This window comes from Emydura macquarii, unplaced genomic scaffold, assembly GCF_026122565.2.
Source record: "Emydura macquarii macquarii isolate MOO-44397 ecotype Brisbane River unplaced genomic scaffold, CSIRO-AGI_Emac_v2 contig_1043, whole genome shotgun sequence".
Classification (NCBI taxonomy): domain Eukaryota; kingdom Metazoa; phylum Chordata; order Testudines; family Chelidae; genus Emydura; species Emydura macquarii.
Window position 1 is genome coordinate 17193132 of NW_027131180.1, and position 19549 is coordinate 17212680.

The 19549-nt window shown below is 40.3% G+C and overlaps 1 protein-coding gene across 1 annotated transcript in view; it reads right to left on the minus strand.

Annotated features, from left to right (window-relative positions):
* Positions 1-486: 486 nt before the first annotated feature.
* The window catches only part of UMODL1 (uromodulin like 1), a 59668-nt gene continuing 40605 nt past the window's right edge, over positions 487-19549 (minus strand). The window contains 9 exon segments of the mRNA XM_067544995.1: positions 487-622; positions 5123-5330; positions 6547-6631; positions 7666-7825; positions 9433-9669; positions 10791-10933; positions 11889-12346; positions 14088-14225; positions 16222-16435. Coding sequence (XP_067401096.1) covers positions 5143-5330; positions 6547-6631; positions 7666-7825; positions 9433-9669; positions 10791-10933; positions 11889-12346; positions 14088-14225; positions 16222-16435 — 1623 coding nt within the window. The 3' untranslated portion in view covers positions 487-622; positions 5123-5142.

The window sequence follows — 19549 nt, forward strand, 5'->3', positions numbered from 1 at the left end:
TATATATATATATATATATATATATATATATATATATCCTAAACACATAAAAAACAAAATGTCTGTGCCTCTCTTATATAGTGTTGAAGATATACCCCCTTCAGAAGTCGGGGCATGTTGTAATTTGTAAGTGCAATACATATTAGCATTATATCCCAAGTGTCAAATAATTTGGCTTGATATTCATTAAACTGATGTTTGAGCAGCTATTCAGAAACTGTCAGGAAGAAGTTGGTCCAATAAAAGATATTACCTCTTCCACCTTGTGTCTCTGATGTCCTGGAATCTACACAGCTACAACTACCCTGCAAACAACTTACATTGCCACATTCACTCAACACACTGTTTCAGGGCATTCTGAAAGTGCTAATTTGTGATCAAGTCATTACATTTTTTTAAAAAAACTAAAAACTCGAAATAAGCTTAAAGATCTTGCATTTATTAAAACACCAAAACTGAGGCTACATAATATCTGATTTGCAACTGTTTGCAACAATAGTTTCCGTTCAGCATGCTAGATATCAAATGCAAGTTATTCCATGTCATTAAAAACTGTGGGCTCCATCCTCGGCAACTGTAAATCGGCATAGCTTCATTGAAATAAAAAGCTGACACTCTGGCCCTGTAATTTGAGAACAGTTTAGGAGTGCAAATACTACAAACTATGAACAAATATTTATATTAAAATAGTTTCCTTTCACTATGTGCACAAGGCAAATACAGTGTGATGCTCAGAACAAACTTAACAAGAATAAAGAAATTTCTATAAGATACAAAGTTAATGGTACATTCATCAAACTTTAAGGTTGCAAAACATTGCATCTTCTCTGCCCCATCATCAGACAAGGCAATGTTTTTTATTAAGATCAACTTTGCTATTCGAACTGATACATAGGGGGAATGGTACTTTACAATATGTGCTAACTACATATGCTAAACAACCTGTTCCACCTTGCATTTTGTTGTGAGGCTGGGAGTTCCTTTCCCAGGCCTGAAGAAGAGCTCTGTGTAGCTCGAAAGCTTGTCTCTCTCACCAACAGAAGGTGGGTCAATAAAAAATATTAACTCACCCACCTTGTCTGTCTACAATTCAGTATTGTTAAATAGGATTTACGGAACAAAAATACAAAGGAGGTTTGCATCTTGGGTCAAAAGCAGAGATAATTTACTCTGTAAGTAATCCATAGTTTTTAAAGCCAGAATGGGAGCATTATGATCATCTAGTCTGACATCCTGCACAACATAAGCCATACCACCTCACCCTGCAACCTCTGCATGAAGCAGATATTGGATTCAGAAGACACAAATAGTATTCTTGAATATAAATAGGACTGCAAAGGGTGCAAAGTAGTACCAGTACATCAGTGCAAAGGCTATGATCGCTTCGATTATCTGTCCATGTTTATGTCTATTTTGTACTGATCATTTTGATTTGTTGTTATTGTTTAAAAGGGAGCAGCTGTTTATAATTATGTCTAACAACCTTAAAGTGGTGTGATCATGTCCACTGTAATCTATCAGAGTTAAAATGTGATACAGGTACCGTTAACTGAAATCACTCCACAAGTAGATTTTCTTAAATAAGCCAAATGCAAAGTTACCATCATTATTAGTCACAAGTTATTATGCTGCTTCTCTCTCCATATCTGTGAAATGTCTGTAAGGTCAGGGATTGGGGCAGCAGAGTGAAGATCATGTCATGACAGCTCCCAAAGAAGCCACTTGCCATGGGAAAGGGATTGGTCTAAAGAGTTTTAGAGAGATATTGGACCGCTGCACAAATGCCCTAGCCTTCTACAGGTGACCCAAGATCCCGCTCATTTCCCCACTGTTCTTGAGTCCCCTGTGGGTTTGGAAGGCCAAGGTCTTTGCCAGCACTTTGCAAGGAAATCATCATGTTTTCCACAAGATGGGTAGCAGGAAACTCAGCAACTTGTTGAATAAAATACGCTGTCTAGCATACATATATATTATTCTGATAAAATTACCCACCATAGATATTCCAAGCATATAGGAATAATAATATTATTAAGCATTAATATAGCAGTTATATATATCCCAGACTGGCCTGTATCTTTCTTATAATGCTGTTCACTTATGCTAAGGATCCCATAACACCTTGCATTAGCTGCAGTAAGCTTTGGCTTAAGTAGATAGGACTGTCAGTATCAGAACATATATTGTTTCCTCATAGCAACAGAAAGGGAGTTAACCTCCCAAACCTATTTATCCTAGCACAGGCCTACAAAGTGTCCTCATGACCCTTACCACCTGGAATGCATGTACCCAGAACAAAGTTAAGAGTGCATCATGATTTGGAATGCATGCGTTCAGAACAAAAAAATAAAGGCGTACACCCCGGTATCAGAAACAAGCAAGGTAAAAAGCTGATTAATTTAGTCCAGTGTCCAGTGACATACATAGTACCTTTTACTGGTAAACAAGTAGGGTATAAAAAGATGGCTTTAGGGATGTAACCTCAGGGAGCACACCTTCTGCAGAAGGTGCATGCACAGGATTGCTCTTTGGAGACTGGTATTGTATAGAACATTTTTCCAGTACGACATTAACAAACCTGACTGACATTGGCTATTTGGTCTCTCGAGCATATTTCATAACAAACCAAAGTGTGGTCAAGCAACTGATCACACAATTTATCAACAAACTCATCAAATTTCTTGGCCAAGTGCTTATTTTTCCTCATATAGGGATGACCTAAGCCTTTCTTTTTTTTAATTAAGAAACAAGTTCCCTTCTTTACCTTAGAAAATAGTGGGTTTCGGTGCCATGCAGTGCAGCAGTACAAAGATTAACCTTATGCAGGAGGGCACGAGACGACAACAACAGAAGACAAGATAGTGGTTAAAATGTTAAAAAGGACATTTCTTAATTGACCGTGAAAACAAAAATGGTGGAGCTGAAATGCAAGTGGCTGAGAGAGATTTTTAAGCCAGAGAGTCTTGGACATAACTGGAACTGGAGCAACTGAGCTGGGAGGGAAAAGGAGAAGTTCTAATCAAAAATATTTTTAAAAGGGAAAATAGTGGTTCATTTGCTGTAAAATGAGAATAAGAGGAGAGGTGTGCTGTTTCTTTAGTAATAATTGATTTCCCGTGCTGGAGTAAACCGCATAGACTTGGGTCCCAGTTTATCCAGCTGACAATTGAACTGCTGCCTCATACAATGGAGGACCCAATAGAATATCTTGCAATTGTACTACATGTAGAAGATCACAGACACTTCAAATGCAGCTCTCCTGTGTGGTTTTTGTGTTGTAAATAGACTGCTCTGGTGAGTAACAGACAGCGAAAAGAGAGCAGGGGGAATATAGTGGCATTTTGTCATTATTGTTAACTTTGAGGATGCAATGTTGCGACTGATCATGATCACCGACAGGAGCAATAATGGGAGCAAAGTGATGTGCAAAGAAAAGCTGTTGCCATCTATGTGTTGAGACGAGTTGCAGCTAGAAGACAAGAACAGAGAAATCATGCTGGAGAGGTGGAACCATCAGTCTTCGGAAGAAATTAAAATGAGTGGGAAAGAACTGCTTGGTTGTCTTAGCTTCCAAAAGGACACTATTAGACTCTGTACTGCTGAGAGTATATTAAGCTGTTTATACGTATACCTTAGCCCAAATCTCATTTACCCCAAGGCCTGTTTACACTTGCCAGAGCAGTATAAAAAGGCCTTGGTGTAAATGAGAATTAAGCCCTATAATTGATGGAGCTCAGCAACAGAAAATGGTTCACAGGGAAGCTGAAGCCACACTTCCTTTCCTATTCCTCCCCAAAACCTGTATCCTAATCCAGCCACAGGGAGGCAACCAGAGGATCTCTCTGTGATGGGGTGATCTTCCTGGGGCTGGTTATGCCCACAGACAAGTACAAAGCAGCCCCAAAGAAGAGGATCAGAAGCAGCATGTCTAGTAGTTGCTATTAAGATCTTTGTAAGCAGATAACCTTACAAGAGTATTCCTTTGACTTTCGACATGACGTACCTAAGAAATTCTGTGAATATCTCAGCAATGTTAATTATTTACAAAGGCGTTTATAAATATCATAGTGATGAGCCCACAGTACATGCCAGTTGCATTTTCAAGCATGAGGATTTAGACCATGAAAACTAGTTATTCATAAGAGACAACAGCAGAAGTCTCCTATAAACAGGGGTGCTCTGTGGCACAATAGGGCCAAATTTCGCAACAAGTAACCCCAAATTCAGTGGCAATTATTTATTGTATCACCATGAAATAGACTCATTTCCAAACCTCTCACACTCAAATACACACCCACACAACTACAGCTTATAGTAGGAAACATTCATTCTGCAGCAAAAATGCTGAATTCTGCGGTATCTTGGAAAAATACAAACTTCTCCAGCAGCACAGTCATGCAGTCCACAGGGCCACGAGTGAGATGACAGGGGCAGTTCACACCCCTCAGAACCACCGTTTCAGGCTTTTTGCAGACTCAGATAAGCACTGGGTTACTCAGAGGTCAAATTTTCAAGGTTATTTTTGCAACCATAATGGCTAGAAAGTCAATTTAAAAAACAAACCAACCCATAATGAAAGCTGAGATTCTGCAGCCCAGTTCTGTGGCAAGGGGTACATTCTGCAGCAAATTCCACAATCACAGAACCATGGAAAAAAGTGGATCCTGCCTATAAATACTGTGGCAAATACAGTATCCCGCAGATACTGTATTTCGCACATGACATATGGCAATGTGCTTTTGACAGAAATGGTTATAAACAGTTTATAAAAGTGGCACATCCTTTACTATTAGCTAGATTGTGCGGTCATGCTACAAGGCCATGCAGGAAGATAAGGGGAAGCAAGACACCTCTCCCAAGTATGACCATGTAGGACCTACTTGGGTCATGGCTCTGGGTGCAGGAATGGAATGAACACAGGAGCTGTATGCTCCATACTTCTCTTGATCCACAGCTGCAAAGCAATGGGATGGGAAGCTTTCTACTGGCTATATAACTACTGTCCACATCACTGAGCTAAATAATGCTTCACGTTATTGAAGACAAGTCTGTAAGCATTTCACAGTTTCCAATATAGGAAGGGCTGGGTGGTTTAAAACTTAATTGATCATGGTTTAGTACTTACATGCAATAACTTGGAAATATTCAGTCATAGAACACTTGGTAGCTAAAGTTGTCAGACTTGATTTTGAAGTTGTATCTCCCAGTCTTTCGTTGGTATTGGAAAACCAAAATGGCCGCCAATCCCAGCGCAAAAACAAACACAGCAATGACAATAAGGATGATGTAGCCTACTCTTAGCCCAGGCTCCTTCCCACTTTTTGCATCAGATGCTAGAAAAAGAAAAAGTGAACATTTGGAATCCCTGGAATCTGTTCATACATTAAGACGCCAACTGAGTGTTAGAATCTTGCATGCAGTTTAGGATGCTTCAAGTAGTCCAACATCATGGTAATAGCACAACACTTTGATATGGTCCTCCTCGGAGGGTGATTCTCAGGGAAATGTCTCTGAGTTAGAGCAAATCCTGTCTTTAGATACTTGTGCAGAACCCCTACTGACTATGATGGGATATGTGTACTCCAATTGGTGTCGAGAATGTGACTCTAGGCATTTTCTGTTAAAATAGTAATAATAATATATACATTTCTGAGCTTCTACCCTAGCTTGCTTCAGTATAATCCTGCAGGCAGAATGTTCTTTGATTTTAGTCCAGTCATTCATCTGCGGTAATTAAGTATATTTGTAAAATTAATGTGTTTATGCCCTATGAGATACAATTCATATGTTCAGGGAGCAGGTACTAGTTAATGTCATGACATTACAGGCAATAATTTCACTTAAAAAGAACACTCAGCGCATATTCAGATGGAGTAGGGTAGTACAAGTAAGACCCTCTTCACACCAACTTGGTACTGAGTCTCCACTTGACTGACTTCTGGCCACTCTACCCATTTCTAAGGGGGTATAACGTGCCAAAGAACCAGGAGAGGTGTAAATTAGACTGATCTCCATCCTAGTTTACACCTTATTTCAGTTCCTAAACATGTAAATTGTGCCAACTTTTTCTCCCTTACAACATCAATAAAGTGGGTGTAAAGGAGCATAACAGACCTAACTTATATCACCTTACATAGCACACCTCTGAATTTGACCCTCAAGCCTAACATATTGTGCTCTAAAAGGAATCTAGTCTAAGCACTGTACAAAAGCTGGTTTCAGTATAAGACTTGAACAGACTCAGGACATTATAATTCAAATAACTTTTAGTTTGTGCAATTAATTCTACCTCCCCACTAGCACAAATAGCTGCACAGAACATTTCCGCCCGCATCCCCCCCAAGTGTATGACCATTACTGCATCCCAACAGACATAGACTTACCCATAAAATATCAGTAACTGCTACCCAGCTTCAATTGACCACCCTGTCTCAGCAAAAGGGGTTTATACCTTACAGAGAAGGTTTTCAAGTTCACCCACAGGTAAAACAAAATGTGTTAAATAATTAGATTGTGTCACTTTTTTGTAGCCATCTACTCATTACTCACCAGTGACTTTGCACAAAGGCCCCCAGGTTGCTTTATGAGTGGCAATAATTTCACCACTTTTCAGGGATCGAACACCTCTGCAGCTCTGTAACAATTACAAAACCTTGATCATTCATATATATTCCATATTGTTATATTATAAAGTCCTGTAATGACTACTCTAAAGAACGAAGAGTTTATGCTGACTTATTGAAGGTAGTACCCACTACCAGAGCTTTTTTTTATTTTCCAACACTAACCTTTGTTACATTCTAACATAAACTGAAAAAGATCAGAGAACAGAACTGAAAAAAACCATCAGCTTATAGTCTGTAGATCAACACTGAAAAGAAACCTCTACGGACAGGCCCCTGGGACAAAGTAGGTTGTGTAAGGTCTTTTTTTTTTTCTTTTTTTCTTTTTTTTTTAAATAAAATCTACAGGAGAATGTCTACCAAAATTTTTTCTAAGCAATACAGTGTGTGTACTAGTTAATTTTCTCCAGCTCACTTAGGGCATGTAAGAAGGATCTGCAAAATAAGCAAAATCAAATGAGACGATCTTCAGTTTCCTTTCTTAACAGCATTGCTCATTAATAATAATAATCATCATCATCATTTGTATTGTGTTGCCACCTACAGGCCTCAATCAGGATCAGCGTCTCTTTGTGTTTACAAGTAATAAGACTATCCCTCTCCTGAAGAGCTTGCAGTCTAGCTTGAAGAAAGATGCAACATGTGAAGAAAAGGACAGTAAGGGTAAGTAAAGGCTTGTTTACAGGGCAAGTTTTTACCAGTTATATTGGTATATTTAAATCTCTATAGTTATATTGGCATAACTCTACTTGTCAACACACTTATTCCAGTAAAACAGTGACTTTTTCCAGCTTAGCTTGAAAATTTTCCAAAGCAACATAATCCAAATTAAATAAAACAAAACAAACAAAAAAGCCAAAAAAGCACATGTAGCTATATTATTTCCCCACTTCACACTGATGTCAGTTAAAAAATTAAAGAAAATGTAGATGAGAAGTTTAAAGGATACCATCACCTTTTGGAAGCACATTATCCCTTCACTTTCCAGTTAGAGCACTATTAAATATCACGTAGAAAATTAAATGTAAAGGCTCAAACCTCTTACCGTCCTGCAGGTGCTTTCAGGGGTTTCCACACAAATACGAATTTTGCAGTGTAGGTAAACCACAGAATTGTTGACAAAGGAAAAGATTTTCAGCTTAAACTGAGCTTTTCTTGAATTTCCATTTTCAATCATGGTGGTGTAGGTCTCTGGGACTGGGCAGCTAAAAGGGTATAGGAAGACACACAAAGTAACTAGAGCTATAGAAGTTATTCCCCGGTAACAGCACCTTGTAATTCCATTCATAAGCTTCCTCTGAAAATCCTTATATTCCATATAGTGTTCTCCAGCACGGACAGCGGTGACAGTGTGCTGATTGTCAGCTGGTCCCTAGCATAGAACACCACTGAACACTAAAGCCTGGGTAGCTATGTAAACAGGAGATTCAGAAGTATTTAGAGAGATTCTTCAAATTCAGCATTGGAGAAAAAACAAAAATATGTTCAAGTCTGAGATGACTGAAGGCAGAAGATGATCTGGGTGTCACATGATACTGAATAGCTTTTAATGTTGTGAGCGGGATATTAAAGTCATTTGACACAATAAGCTGAAGATCAGTCATGCCCAGAGCACCATTCAGGGGTTCAAATGTCCTGCTATATATAAGAATTAATCCTTACTTTTAGAAGGGTGGTGCTGATGGAGCATTCCCATTCTTCAGAAATTGAAAAAGGGTTTTTTTTTTTAATATTTTCTTTTCAGCTCCTAAAGTGAAGTTCTGCTTTGAAAGCTGACTTTGTAAAAGTGTGTCATAGGGCTCCATCTTTATTGTCTTTCTACTATTTCCATATCAGATGGACCTTGGTTACTAGTCACTATTTTCACTCAAAGTGCCACCCCTGCAAAATGAACCTGGTCTTTGAAGGTACATCTGCACTGCAAAAAAAGACCCATGGCACGGCCAAAGCTGGCTCGGGACAGCTGACTTGGGCTCGCAGAGCTAAAAATAGCAGTGTGGACATTCGGGCTCAAGCTGGAGTCCAGGCTCTGAAAGCCCACAAGGCAGGTGGGTCTCAGAGCCTGGGCTCCAGCCCAAGCCTGAATGTCTATGCTACTATTTTTAGGCCTGCAACCTGAGCCGCACAAGGCCAAGTGAACTGAGCTGGACTCTGAGATTCAGTGCAGCGGGATTTTTACTGCAGCATGGACGTACCCTGAGTGTCAGATAGGGCTCTCTCCTTCTTTCTCATGCCCATCACTAGTAACAAAGGTTCTGCAAACCAGGTGAGGAGCTCAGTTTCACTTGTTCAACCCACTGTCTTCAAATTACGTCCTAGTGGCCTAGCCTGCTTCACAATCAGGCCAGCACGCTCTGATGCATATGAAGATGCTGAGTGTTCTTCAAGCATCACCCATATAGAGCACATTGCAATAATCTAACTTAGAGGCCCTAAAGGGGCTTTGGTAATGGCTGCATCAGAAAGAAATGGCTGCATCATAGATTTTAAAAAAATGCACTTGCACTATTGACCACCAAAGCCACCTATGTCTCCAGGACCAATCAGAGATCAAAGAGTAGACCTATACTGAACATCTCCTTTACAAATACGAGGGGGAGGCACCAGCCCCCTTCACCGCTGACTCTCTTTTAAAATGCTGGAAGTTAAGTGTTTGGCTTTGAAAAGAACAAGAACTTATTGATGACATGTAAAAAGTACATTAAAAAGATAGGGTATTAATAGCCATCTTAGGTTCATAGGAAAGCTCAGGGACTGCATTGCTAGACAGCGTGCACATGCATATGTCACTTCTAACTAATGTGTGCTGTACCTGTTGTTAATAAAAGCAAATGACAGAGGATCCACTGAACTACTAGTTGGAGTTGCCCAGCACTCAGTGAGGACAACCTTGAGCTTGCTGTCCTCTTGCTGAATTCCCACTTCAATCAGTATATCATCACTGGCAGCGACACTGAAATTTTGGGGGATTGGAGAGTTTCCAACGAACAATTGCATCTCTGTTATAAAGTGTCCAGATCCATTCAAATCTTCAAAAATGGTATAAACCCTGCAAAGACAACCAGCTGCTTTTAAAGTTCATAGATTTAATTAGTATTTTTACAGGTCACAACTACAATTCTTGTATCTCTACCTCCTGTGCACTACAGTAGTGAGGAAAAATCTGCAGTCCAGCGTATTATTAGGATATTAAGAGGAGAGGGTGGTTGCTTGCTGGAATCTAGGTCTATGGCGTACTGTGGAAGAAGTCATGGAGAAGAGTGTGGGAGGCTACAAAGGTGGAAGTTATTGGCAGTGTGAGAAGACAGCGTGGTGGGTGCAGGGAGAAATGACAACAGTGATTTAAGTGGGAACAGGAGTGTATGCATTGCTGAGGCTCAGAACAAGGCACGGAAGATAAGAGGAAGCAAGTGAAGAGATTTGAAGAGGGAATGATGTGGTCAGAATCGAAACTGAGGAAGACAACTTTGATGCTGCTTTTTGGACACATTGCAAGAGAGTGAGGGGTGAAATCATGTACGCCAAAGAGGATGGGGTTGAAGTAATCAAAGCAAAAGGTGATCAAGGTTTGGAGAAGAGGTTTTGTTGTAAGAATGGAGAAGAAAGGACAGGTTTTGGAGCTGTACAGGAAAGAAAGTGAGAGGATTTGGTGACGGCCTGGATGTGGTGGAAAGAAAGAGAAAATAGTCCATCCAAGTAAGGGATGAGGCTCATTGGCAGGACAATGTAAAGAAGTCTGGCTGTCATTTCTTGTGTTCTGCCCATTCTATAGACATAAGCAGAGGATCTCCCTCTATAGTGCTGCAAACCTGGACCCTTTCACATGAACTAAATTTGCATTACATTTTTTTTTAAAAAGGTGATCAAGTAAGTTTGTGGATTTAAAAAAAATCATCATCTTCATCATAATGCATAGCAATTACACAGCACTGCACAGACATTCATTCATCCCCAGAAGCAGAGAAGTATTATTATGGTTATTTTGCTGATGGGGAATATGACTTGCTCACGACCACACAAGGAGCCAGTGACACAGATGAGATTACAGCTCAGGAATTTCTGATTCCCAGACTTATGCACATGCCACTAGAATACACCTTAGAAGACTATATTTTTTCCCTACACAGTGACATACTCCACTTCCAAGGTCTAATGAAAGTTTTTATTTACCCTTCTGGAGTGTATCCAGATGAAATCAAGAGATCATTTTGAAACACACAATGGATTGGACTGACAATCTTCAAGTGGTGGATAACCCCTGGAGAGGAAATATCATTCCGAAGTATTGTTTTCACTACAGTGTTAGTCATATTCTGGAACAGAAAAAGGAGCGAGTGATACTTTATGAACCTTCATGTTTCTGAGAATACCTTAGTCCCACTAGTAAGCCCCTTCTGGTAATTTTAAGTCAGTGGTTTTCAACCTATTTTCATTTGCAGTCCCCTAAAAAATTTCGACTGGAGTGTGGTTCCCTTTGGAAATCTTAGACATAGTCTGCAGGCCCCCAGGGGTCTGTGGACCACAGGTTGAAAACCACAGTTCTTTGGTAACAACAACCTTTTGTGGACCCTTTCTACATAGTCTGTGGACCCCGAGGTGTCCAGAGACCAGAAGTTGAAATACTCTGTTTTAAGTAACACCTCAGGCATTCCGTATACAGCTGGCTATGAAAACCAAAACCATCAGCACCTACTAGCTTTGTCAATGTGGGGCTAGCAAATGAAAACAAGTTTTCTGTTCTCATCTTACTACATATTGGTCACTGGTTCATAAAACATCGATACCATTTGTAAGACCCTGTCTAAACCAATCAGTACAATCTTGTTTGGGTTACTCATGCATTTGCATATTACATTAAACTTTTGTCATGCAGACCCCAAATTTTAAATATGCTGCAGATTTGTGTACTGACAGTGAGAAGTTAACAGAAGAAAGGGGGAGGTTGTGACAATTGGGGAAGGAACAACACTTGGGACTTTTGGAACATAGGAGGCTAGCAAAGTGGGTTTGATTCTGGCGGGGGGCGGTGGGCAATGAGGCTTTGGGTGTTGAGGATGCAATCTTTACTTTCCTCCTGCTTCCTCTGCAAGCAGAAATGGAGGTGATTTTACTTTGGGGGAGGAGGGATTGAATTCTTTGTTCACCATTTCTGGAAACCCTGACAGTAACGGGCTGCACCCCCAAACCCAATCTCTACCACTGCGCCCTACAGTGACAAAGTACATTAGCTGGGTGTTTCTTCATGTCCACCTGTGCAGATGGACTTACACTTTGTACTTCGGTTCCACATTCATTCCACCCTGTCCACAGCACAACCCAGGTGTCGTTGCTGAAGCTCACGTTGCAGCGAGGCTCCCCAAGGTAGAGTGAAGATTCGGGGATAGATTCCTGCTGCAGGAATATCTTCTGAATGGCAATAACAATCTTCTCAATCTCGCAGAACACTCTCACTGTGTCTTGTATGAAAACCTCCTGGGCAAATTTAGTGAGTGGCAAGGAGGTGACATGTGGTGAATTAAGGGCATTCGACACAGACTCTGTGGAGGCATGTGACATTGCAGTGCCAGAAAACATAGTATCCTCCGCAGCTTTGGTTTGAGTAGCAGATGACTCCTCTGTGGCAGGTGAAAACACGTGAACTGAAGTATGTGACTGTGTCACAGGTAAACCCGTGCTGCCGACATGTTTGCCACGTGCAGTTGTAGAACCCTGGCTAAGAGGAAATGCTATGGAGCAAGAAAAATAGAGAGATTGCAAGTTACAGATTCAAATTTGATTTCTTGAGAAGACTCACATAAAAAAATCCTTATCGAGAAACTCTTAGTCACTGGTAGCAAAACAGCTGCTCTTCTTTCTTAACTGGTCATGTGTAATTACTTCAAAATATACTATTATTTTTAATTAAGAAAAAGGAAAATAATTTGCACCCTCACAATGTATAGAGGTTCCCTATGTCTCTTGGGGCAGCCAGATTTTCAAAATAGCTCACCTCCCATTTAGGCATCAAAATAAGTGACCATATTTTGCCACTCACAGTGTCACAATGGGAGGTACTGGATGTGGAGAACTTTTGAAAGTCTGGCCCTTATTTTTGTCCATAAATAAGAGCTGAGCTCTTTGGAAAATATGGCTCCAGCTGTGAGCACTGGACACTTGAAAAATCAGACCTGACCTGTATTTTTTTGAGAACCTGGTTCTTGTTGCACTGCAGTGCAATAGCAGTACAGCAGGTAGGTACAGTCTATACACGTGTATCGGGAGCTTTATGAGGAAGTTAGCAAATGTATTTCAGTAGAAGTTTTGTTATTGGAGAGGGGGAGGGAGGAAAGAGAAGGAAACTGGGGAGGTAGGAGGGCGGTATTAGTCTGGTATTGAACACCAAACTCCTTTCCCTCAGCCGCTCTGCTAACACAGGTTTTTGGGTTACCTGCTAGATTATCCTCTGATCAAAGATGGATGAAGACTAGAGTTGTGGGTATTGCTAAAATATCATAGATGGCACCAACAAAATGATCTACCTCCACAAATCTAATACCGTCTTTGTTTTAAATCATGTAGATTCTACTATGCAATATGTTACTGAATTACACAGACAAATAGCATGTATTCTCCAATCCAAAATTTTAAAATATTGCCTTCCTAGGAAACCATCATCATATCTTCTGGGATGTCCCAAATTAAAAAATTACTGATCTCATGAAAGAAAAAAGGATGCAAGAGTTATTTCAGAAATGTTTGTTCCAAATCCTTATTATCACTGTGCTAAGAGAATGTCCTGACTTACTGAAACCAAACAAAGACAGGGCATCTAGTTACAATACTTGAGATGTCAGCCAGTACATGTGGTTCATCACCAGGGTTACAAAAACAAATACAAACCAAAGAAAAAAACTAATAAACTGAAAGACCTATCTTAGATGAACAAATAAATTATCTGAGGAAAGGTGGCATGAGTTAGATGCATTAACTAAAGACAAATCAATGCATTCAAACAGCAGTATTTACCTATACTGTAACCCATAACAAACTGCTTCCACTCTGATTTAGTCGCTTATTTAGTACCTCTAATGTCCTATCTATTACTGCTCGTATAAGAAAATAACTCGTATTCTCAACAATTCTGTTTACCTTTAAAGGGGAAAAATGAAAAAATAGAAATCATGGTTAAAAGAAAAAATATTAGAATGAACTGGGCCCATTAAATGTTCATAGAGTAAACTTTTATGATAAAGCAAAAGTATAATAAATGTATTTAAATATAATAGAAGTATACAAAAATACACTAAAATAGACATTTTTTCAGTAGTATATGGTTGAACACACTGAGCCAAAGTCACCCTGGTATATCTCTGTGGACTGCAGTGGCGTTCCACCAGGATGTAACCTGTGGATGTAACCAAATGATTTTATGAAGACTACATCATTATAATTTCAAATAAATCACTAAGTAATGAAAAATAATACTGCCTTCACAATTCCTCCCAGGCCTCTCTGAATTGACATCAGCAAATCCTTCATTACAGCTGCATTGATAGCTCCCATATGTATTGTGGCATGATGCATCCGAGGAACAATCATCATCTTCTCCTTTGCACTCATCATAATCTGTTGGGGTGTGGGGTTTTGTTTTTTTTTAAAAGAGAGAGAGAACATTACTGTCATTGTGATTATTCCTTAACTGGAACTACCATCATAATGTCACTGGGATATTAGTTCTCATTGCCAGCATCATGGTGTTACCATGCACCTTGCTTATCTGGGAGATGATCTTACAGAGCAAGAATACTTAGTATCACTGCCTGGAAGGTCGGAGTTAACAAAAGCCTCCAGTGGCACTGCTGGCAGCTGATAATGGGAGGCAAATCCCACCCTCTTCCTCCCCTACCCCTTACCCCAGCCCACCCAATTAATTCTCCTGATAACTGTCACAAGGGACTATTCCCAAACTGCCTCTTCCATCCTACAGGCTCACCACTCTTAAAAGGGAAGAGGGTGGTTGACAATTTACAGAATATTTGGAGCTGGATGAAAAACAGACAAAAGTGTTTGGGAAAGTTTCTTGCAACTTGTTTTCCCATTCTTTGGTCAAAATTTGGTATTTCAAGGAAAATATTTGTTAAAATGTCCATTTTTTTTACAGGTTCTAATCAGGATTGTGTATGAATGGAAGCACTGCCACAGGAGGGTTTCAAATTTCCCATTTGTTACTCTCACTAATCTGTGTACTACCCACACCACTGTAGGTGGCTCTTGTTAACTCTGTCCCTGAAACCCTCAACTAATCCCAGTTCTAGGCAGCACGTATAACACAGCTAGCACTGAGGTACTACCATGATACAGTCATCCTTTTATTAGTAATGAGAAATGTGTTGTTGGCCGTGGTGAAGGTGGAGAAAAAGCAACACCATGTGGTCAACAGCATGGATTTCTGTACCGTATGTAGATCAGACTCTGTGCCATAGGAGAACATGTATTTTGTTTTTACATGCAGGAGAATCAAAATGAGTATTCACAGCTTAAGATGGGCACCAAAAATCCAAATAGCTATAGAAATAGCCAACCTGCACTCAGCTTTTGTAGACTTGTAGTGCTCTACTTTCAGAGAAGAGATGTTAAGGGCCATCTACCACAGTCAGCAGTGTGCAGATTGAAATGTACTGAGAATGTCAGAAGTGTGGAATCACTGAAGAACGTTATTAACAACTCAGTAAGGGAACGTAGGCAGAATATACCTCAGTAAGAACCAGCAAGTTGGAGAAGGATGTTTTTAGGGAGGGGAAAGGGAGTTGGTTCATTTATTCTAACACTGGGCCAAATAACAACAGATTGACCATTTCTAATCGCTTTGGAGCAGATTTTGCCACCTCTACTCACATGAGTAGCATTTTACTTCTCAAGTAGTCCCACTGAAATGTGAGTAAGGCTGGTAGAATCTGGCCCTTAGAAAACAATAACTTGATGAACACTATGCAACATGGTTTTATAAAGGACGCAAAATGCCTGACAAAAATTGATAGCCTTCTTTTACATACAATTGTAAGTGTGGCAGGCAAGGAGAAGGCGCCAGATGGAATAAATCTATTTTAGTAAAGTTTTCCATAATGTCCTTCATGCAATTCTAATTAAGAGGTTAGAACAATATTATTTGGAGAAGCATATTGTGATGCTGATGAGCCATCAAGAGAAAGATTATAAATTATTTTATATAGCGACACATCAATTTGAGGAGCTGTATATAAATGATTCTAGTGCAGTCAATCAATGGAACAGTCTTATTTATCTTCTTTATGAATCTTCTTTATAAATGACTTGTGAGAAGAAAGAAACAGTACAATAACCCTGGCCCTGGTTATACCAATGGTCCTGGTTATACCAAACTGGTGATCTACATCTGAGCCTTGCTACACCACACATCTCACTGTATCTTTTGAAGTTCTCTGAAAAAGCTCCTGGGATGAATAGGCAGAAATTCTAAGGAAAAGATCATGGTTTTTCATCCAGCACTTTCACAGATGCTGTACTCTCAAAGTCACAAACAAAAGACAGATTTTATCATGTTGCTAGTTTTGAAAAATGACAGTGATATAAAACTGCACCTTACCGTGTATGGAGAGGCTGTTGTTGTCAACCATTAAACAGGAATTACATTTAAAGGCATCCTGAAAAGCTGTGGAAATGTAGTGGATATCCAAGTCCTTTGCAAACAGTAAATTGAAACCTACCACTACGCTCCCATTAGTAATACTGGTTATCAGCATTTTCATTATACCAAGATCCATTTCCTGCTGGAGGTTAATGGGCAAAGATTTACGTACCTGGGATCAAAACAGAATGTATGTGAATAGGAGCGGACAGCATGAATTAAATTATATGCTTTACATGCTGTGATGACGACCCAGAAGACCCAAACAACATAATGCATAACCACCGAGCTCCACGTTCAGAAGAGAGACAGCAGAAAATGGGCTTTTATTTAACTACTGAATTTTCTGAATACATCTGTTTGGCTCAAATATGTATTTAACTGTGAATATAAAACAAGGGAATGATTCAGCTCAGGGCATACACAGGAGGAGGTAAGCACAGACCCTAGTAGGGGCCCCGGGTAACACCTAGCCTGCCAAAGAGAGAGATTCCATTGGTGCAATTCAGCTTCAATACTGCCTCCATCAAGGTGCCTTCAAGGAGACAGTGCAGCCCAATACCAAGAGGCTTTAGCTATGGAGGCAGCATGGCTAGAGTGGACTCTGAATGGGATGCCCCGATTTTGTGCATCTCTGCCAACGCTCTCCAGAGGCACCTCAACCATCTCTTATAGCTGCTCCCACAGCTCAAACCCCTAAGTGAATGTAGCAGCTGTACCACCTCCATCCCTTAAGGTGGAGCTCCGCAGAGGGCTAGGCTGGGACAGAAAGTTCCTCTATGCATCATTAAGAGTAAATCTGGCCTCCAGCTGTATCCAGGGATCAAGCCAAAGAGGAACTAGAAAAACAGTTTTTCCTTCTTTCAGTGTCTCCATGCAGCCTCAGCCAGACTTAATCAAAAATGTTTCGTAAGAGTCTTCCCTGGGGAGTCTCCCAACTATCACTGCAGGTCCTAACTGCCGCTTGGACACACATCCCAGGCTCCCACATTTCCCTGACAGCCTAGTGGCCAGGCCAGAAAATACCTAACACAATCTGAATGTGAATATTTAGCCTCAAATACTACAATTAGGGTGGCTGATCGTGACACATTATAATAAACACTTAATTTATATGCAGATGTTCTGGAATCTATATTGGGTTGAAAAGAGAAAATAACACCTTTCCCAGTGACTATTGAACCTCCATAAAAACTAGAATATAGCAACAACCTTTTGTACTGCTTTGGATAGAAGGATGGTCTGGTTTCCACAGGACTGGAATTCATGGTTCTACTTTTGGTTGTGCCGCTGATTTGCTGCACGTGTTTGGACAAGCTGTTCAACCTCTCTGCGCCTTAACTTCCCTACATATAACATGCGGAAAATATTGACCTGTTTCTAGATAGGCTATGAGGCTGAAAATTAATTAACTTTGTACAGCATGTTGAGATCACTGGATGGAAGGCACTATATAAATGCAATGTATTACTAGTACTACTACAGTTAAAGAGTTTAAACATCAGTAACCAGAGAGAGAAAAGAATACATCCTATTTATTTCCTCTACTAATTTAGATGCAAATTGAGATGCCCCATCCCAACCACATTGAGTTCCAGAGAAGCCTACAATAAAAATAATACAGAGTTTCTGAGAGGGGCCTTAAGTTTTGTGCTGAGGAAAAGCTGGTAAAACCACTACCCATCAAGTAACTTTAAATAAAACGACATGAAAGCCAGCTAGTTTGATAATATTTTCTGTATCTATCATAGATTAAAAACCTTTCATAACATATGTGCAAAACATTTTATGAAATACAGAACCAATATGGGAGAGAAATATTCTACACTGCTGACGTAGACTTGTCTCTCTTTAAAGTTTGACTGCTGAGTAAACTGCTGTTTCTATCTGCCTGTCAGACACTTCTAATACGCCATCAGTGTAATATCTAGATGCACTGAATTTGTCCATAAAAGACCATTCTCCTCCCGTCCTTGCTTCAGAAGCTGCTAATAGTATCCCTTGTGTTTCTTTTCCTTACCTGTATTCTTTTCTGATTTTGACCATCACTTGCTGTGTTATGTCTGAATTTAGACTTTAAGCTCTCAGAGGTACTGATTTGTGTCTGTGAACCCTAAGGATATTTTTCACATTTGGAAATAACTTTTTCAAATCCAAATACCTAAAATTAGGCTTCATATTCTATAGTTAGGAACCTTGTTATAATTAGTTGTCTTTTGTTATTTATTTCACAGTAGCAAATGTGGAAGGAAGATCATAGCCCCACTATGCGCAAACAGAACAAGAGACAGTCCCTACTGCAATGAGCTTACACTCTAAGACAACAAGACAGACAAATGATGAGAGGAAGGAAGTATTTCTTTTGGTCATGAATTCCTCCAGCATGCTGACAACATGAGACAGGCACTGTCCTCTTGATGCACGTCCATCACTCCCATTAGCTTCGAATGAGAACACCAAGAGGAGGAAATACCTCTATTTTTATAACTTGAGATTTCATTGCTTCTCAAGCTACATCTACGCTGTGAGGTGGAGTGGGATTACCCTGCTCATGTACATCTACTCCGGCTAGCTCTCCTCAAGCTAGCATGAGTGGGACTAGTAATGTAGCGGCACTAGCACGAGTAGCAGCAGCGGAGGCAGGGCTGAGTCGTGCCGAGTACTTAACCACCAATTTCAGGTGGGATTGTTCTTGGCATGGTTAAGCCGTGCCTCTGCTACCACTGCCCATGCTGCCACGGCTGCATTGCTATTTGTACTTGCTCTAGCTCGAGTATGTGTATGTAAGCAAGAGAATCACAGCCCTAATTCGCAGCGCAGACATAGCCTCAGTATAATCATTCTTGCCCTTTGCTTGCAAGATCCTCTATTTAAATTCCCTCATTCCTATTTCAAGCTCTCAAGTGAGCAGTATTTCATAGATCAATGATTGCGAGGCAGACAAACAGCAGCTTTGCTATTTTCAGGCTATTTCCCCATTAAGGGCTAGATTGGGAAAGGCTCAGCCATGAGTAAGAGGCAAGCACATAGCTGCACTGTCCAGGATAGCCACCATTCCTTCCCCACTCCCCCCTTGCTCCTGGGCCAGGGGAATAAAACAGGACATCTTTTTACAGGGTGCAGCTTCTCCCCTCCCACTCTACTCTCCAGAACATTAAGAGTAGAAACAGGCTCCACCCATTCCCCATCTATTTGCTCTTGCAAGGAATATCCAGGGTGCCACACCAGACCCGGACACAAGATCCTGGAAAGACTTACTTGCCCAGAGTGTGGCCTTTCTCCCCTT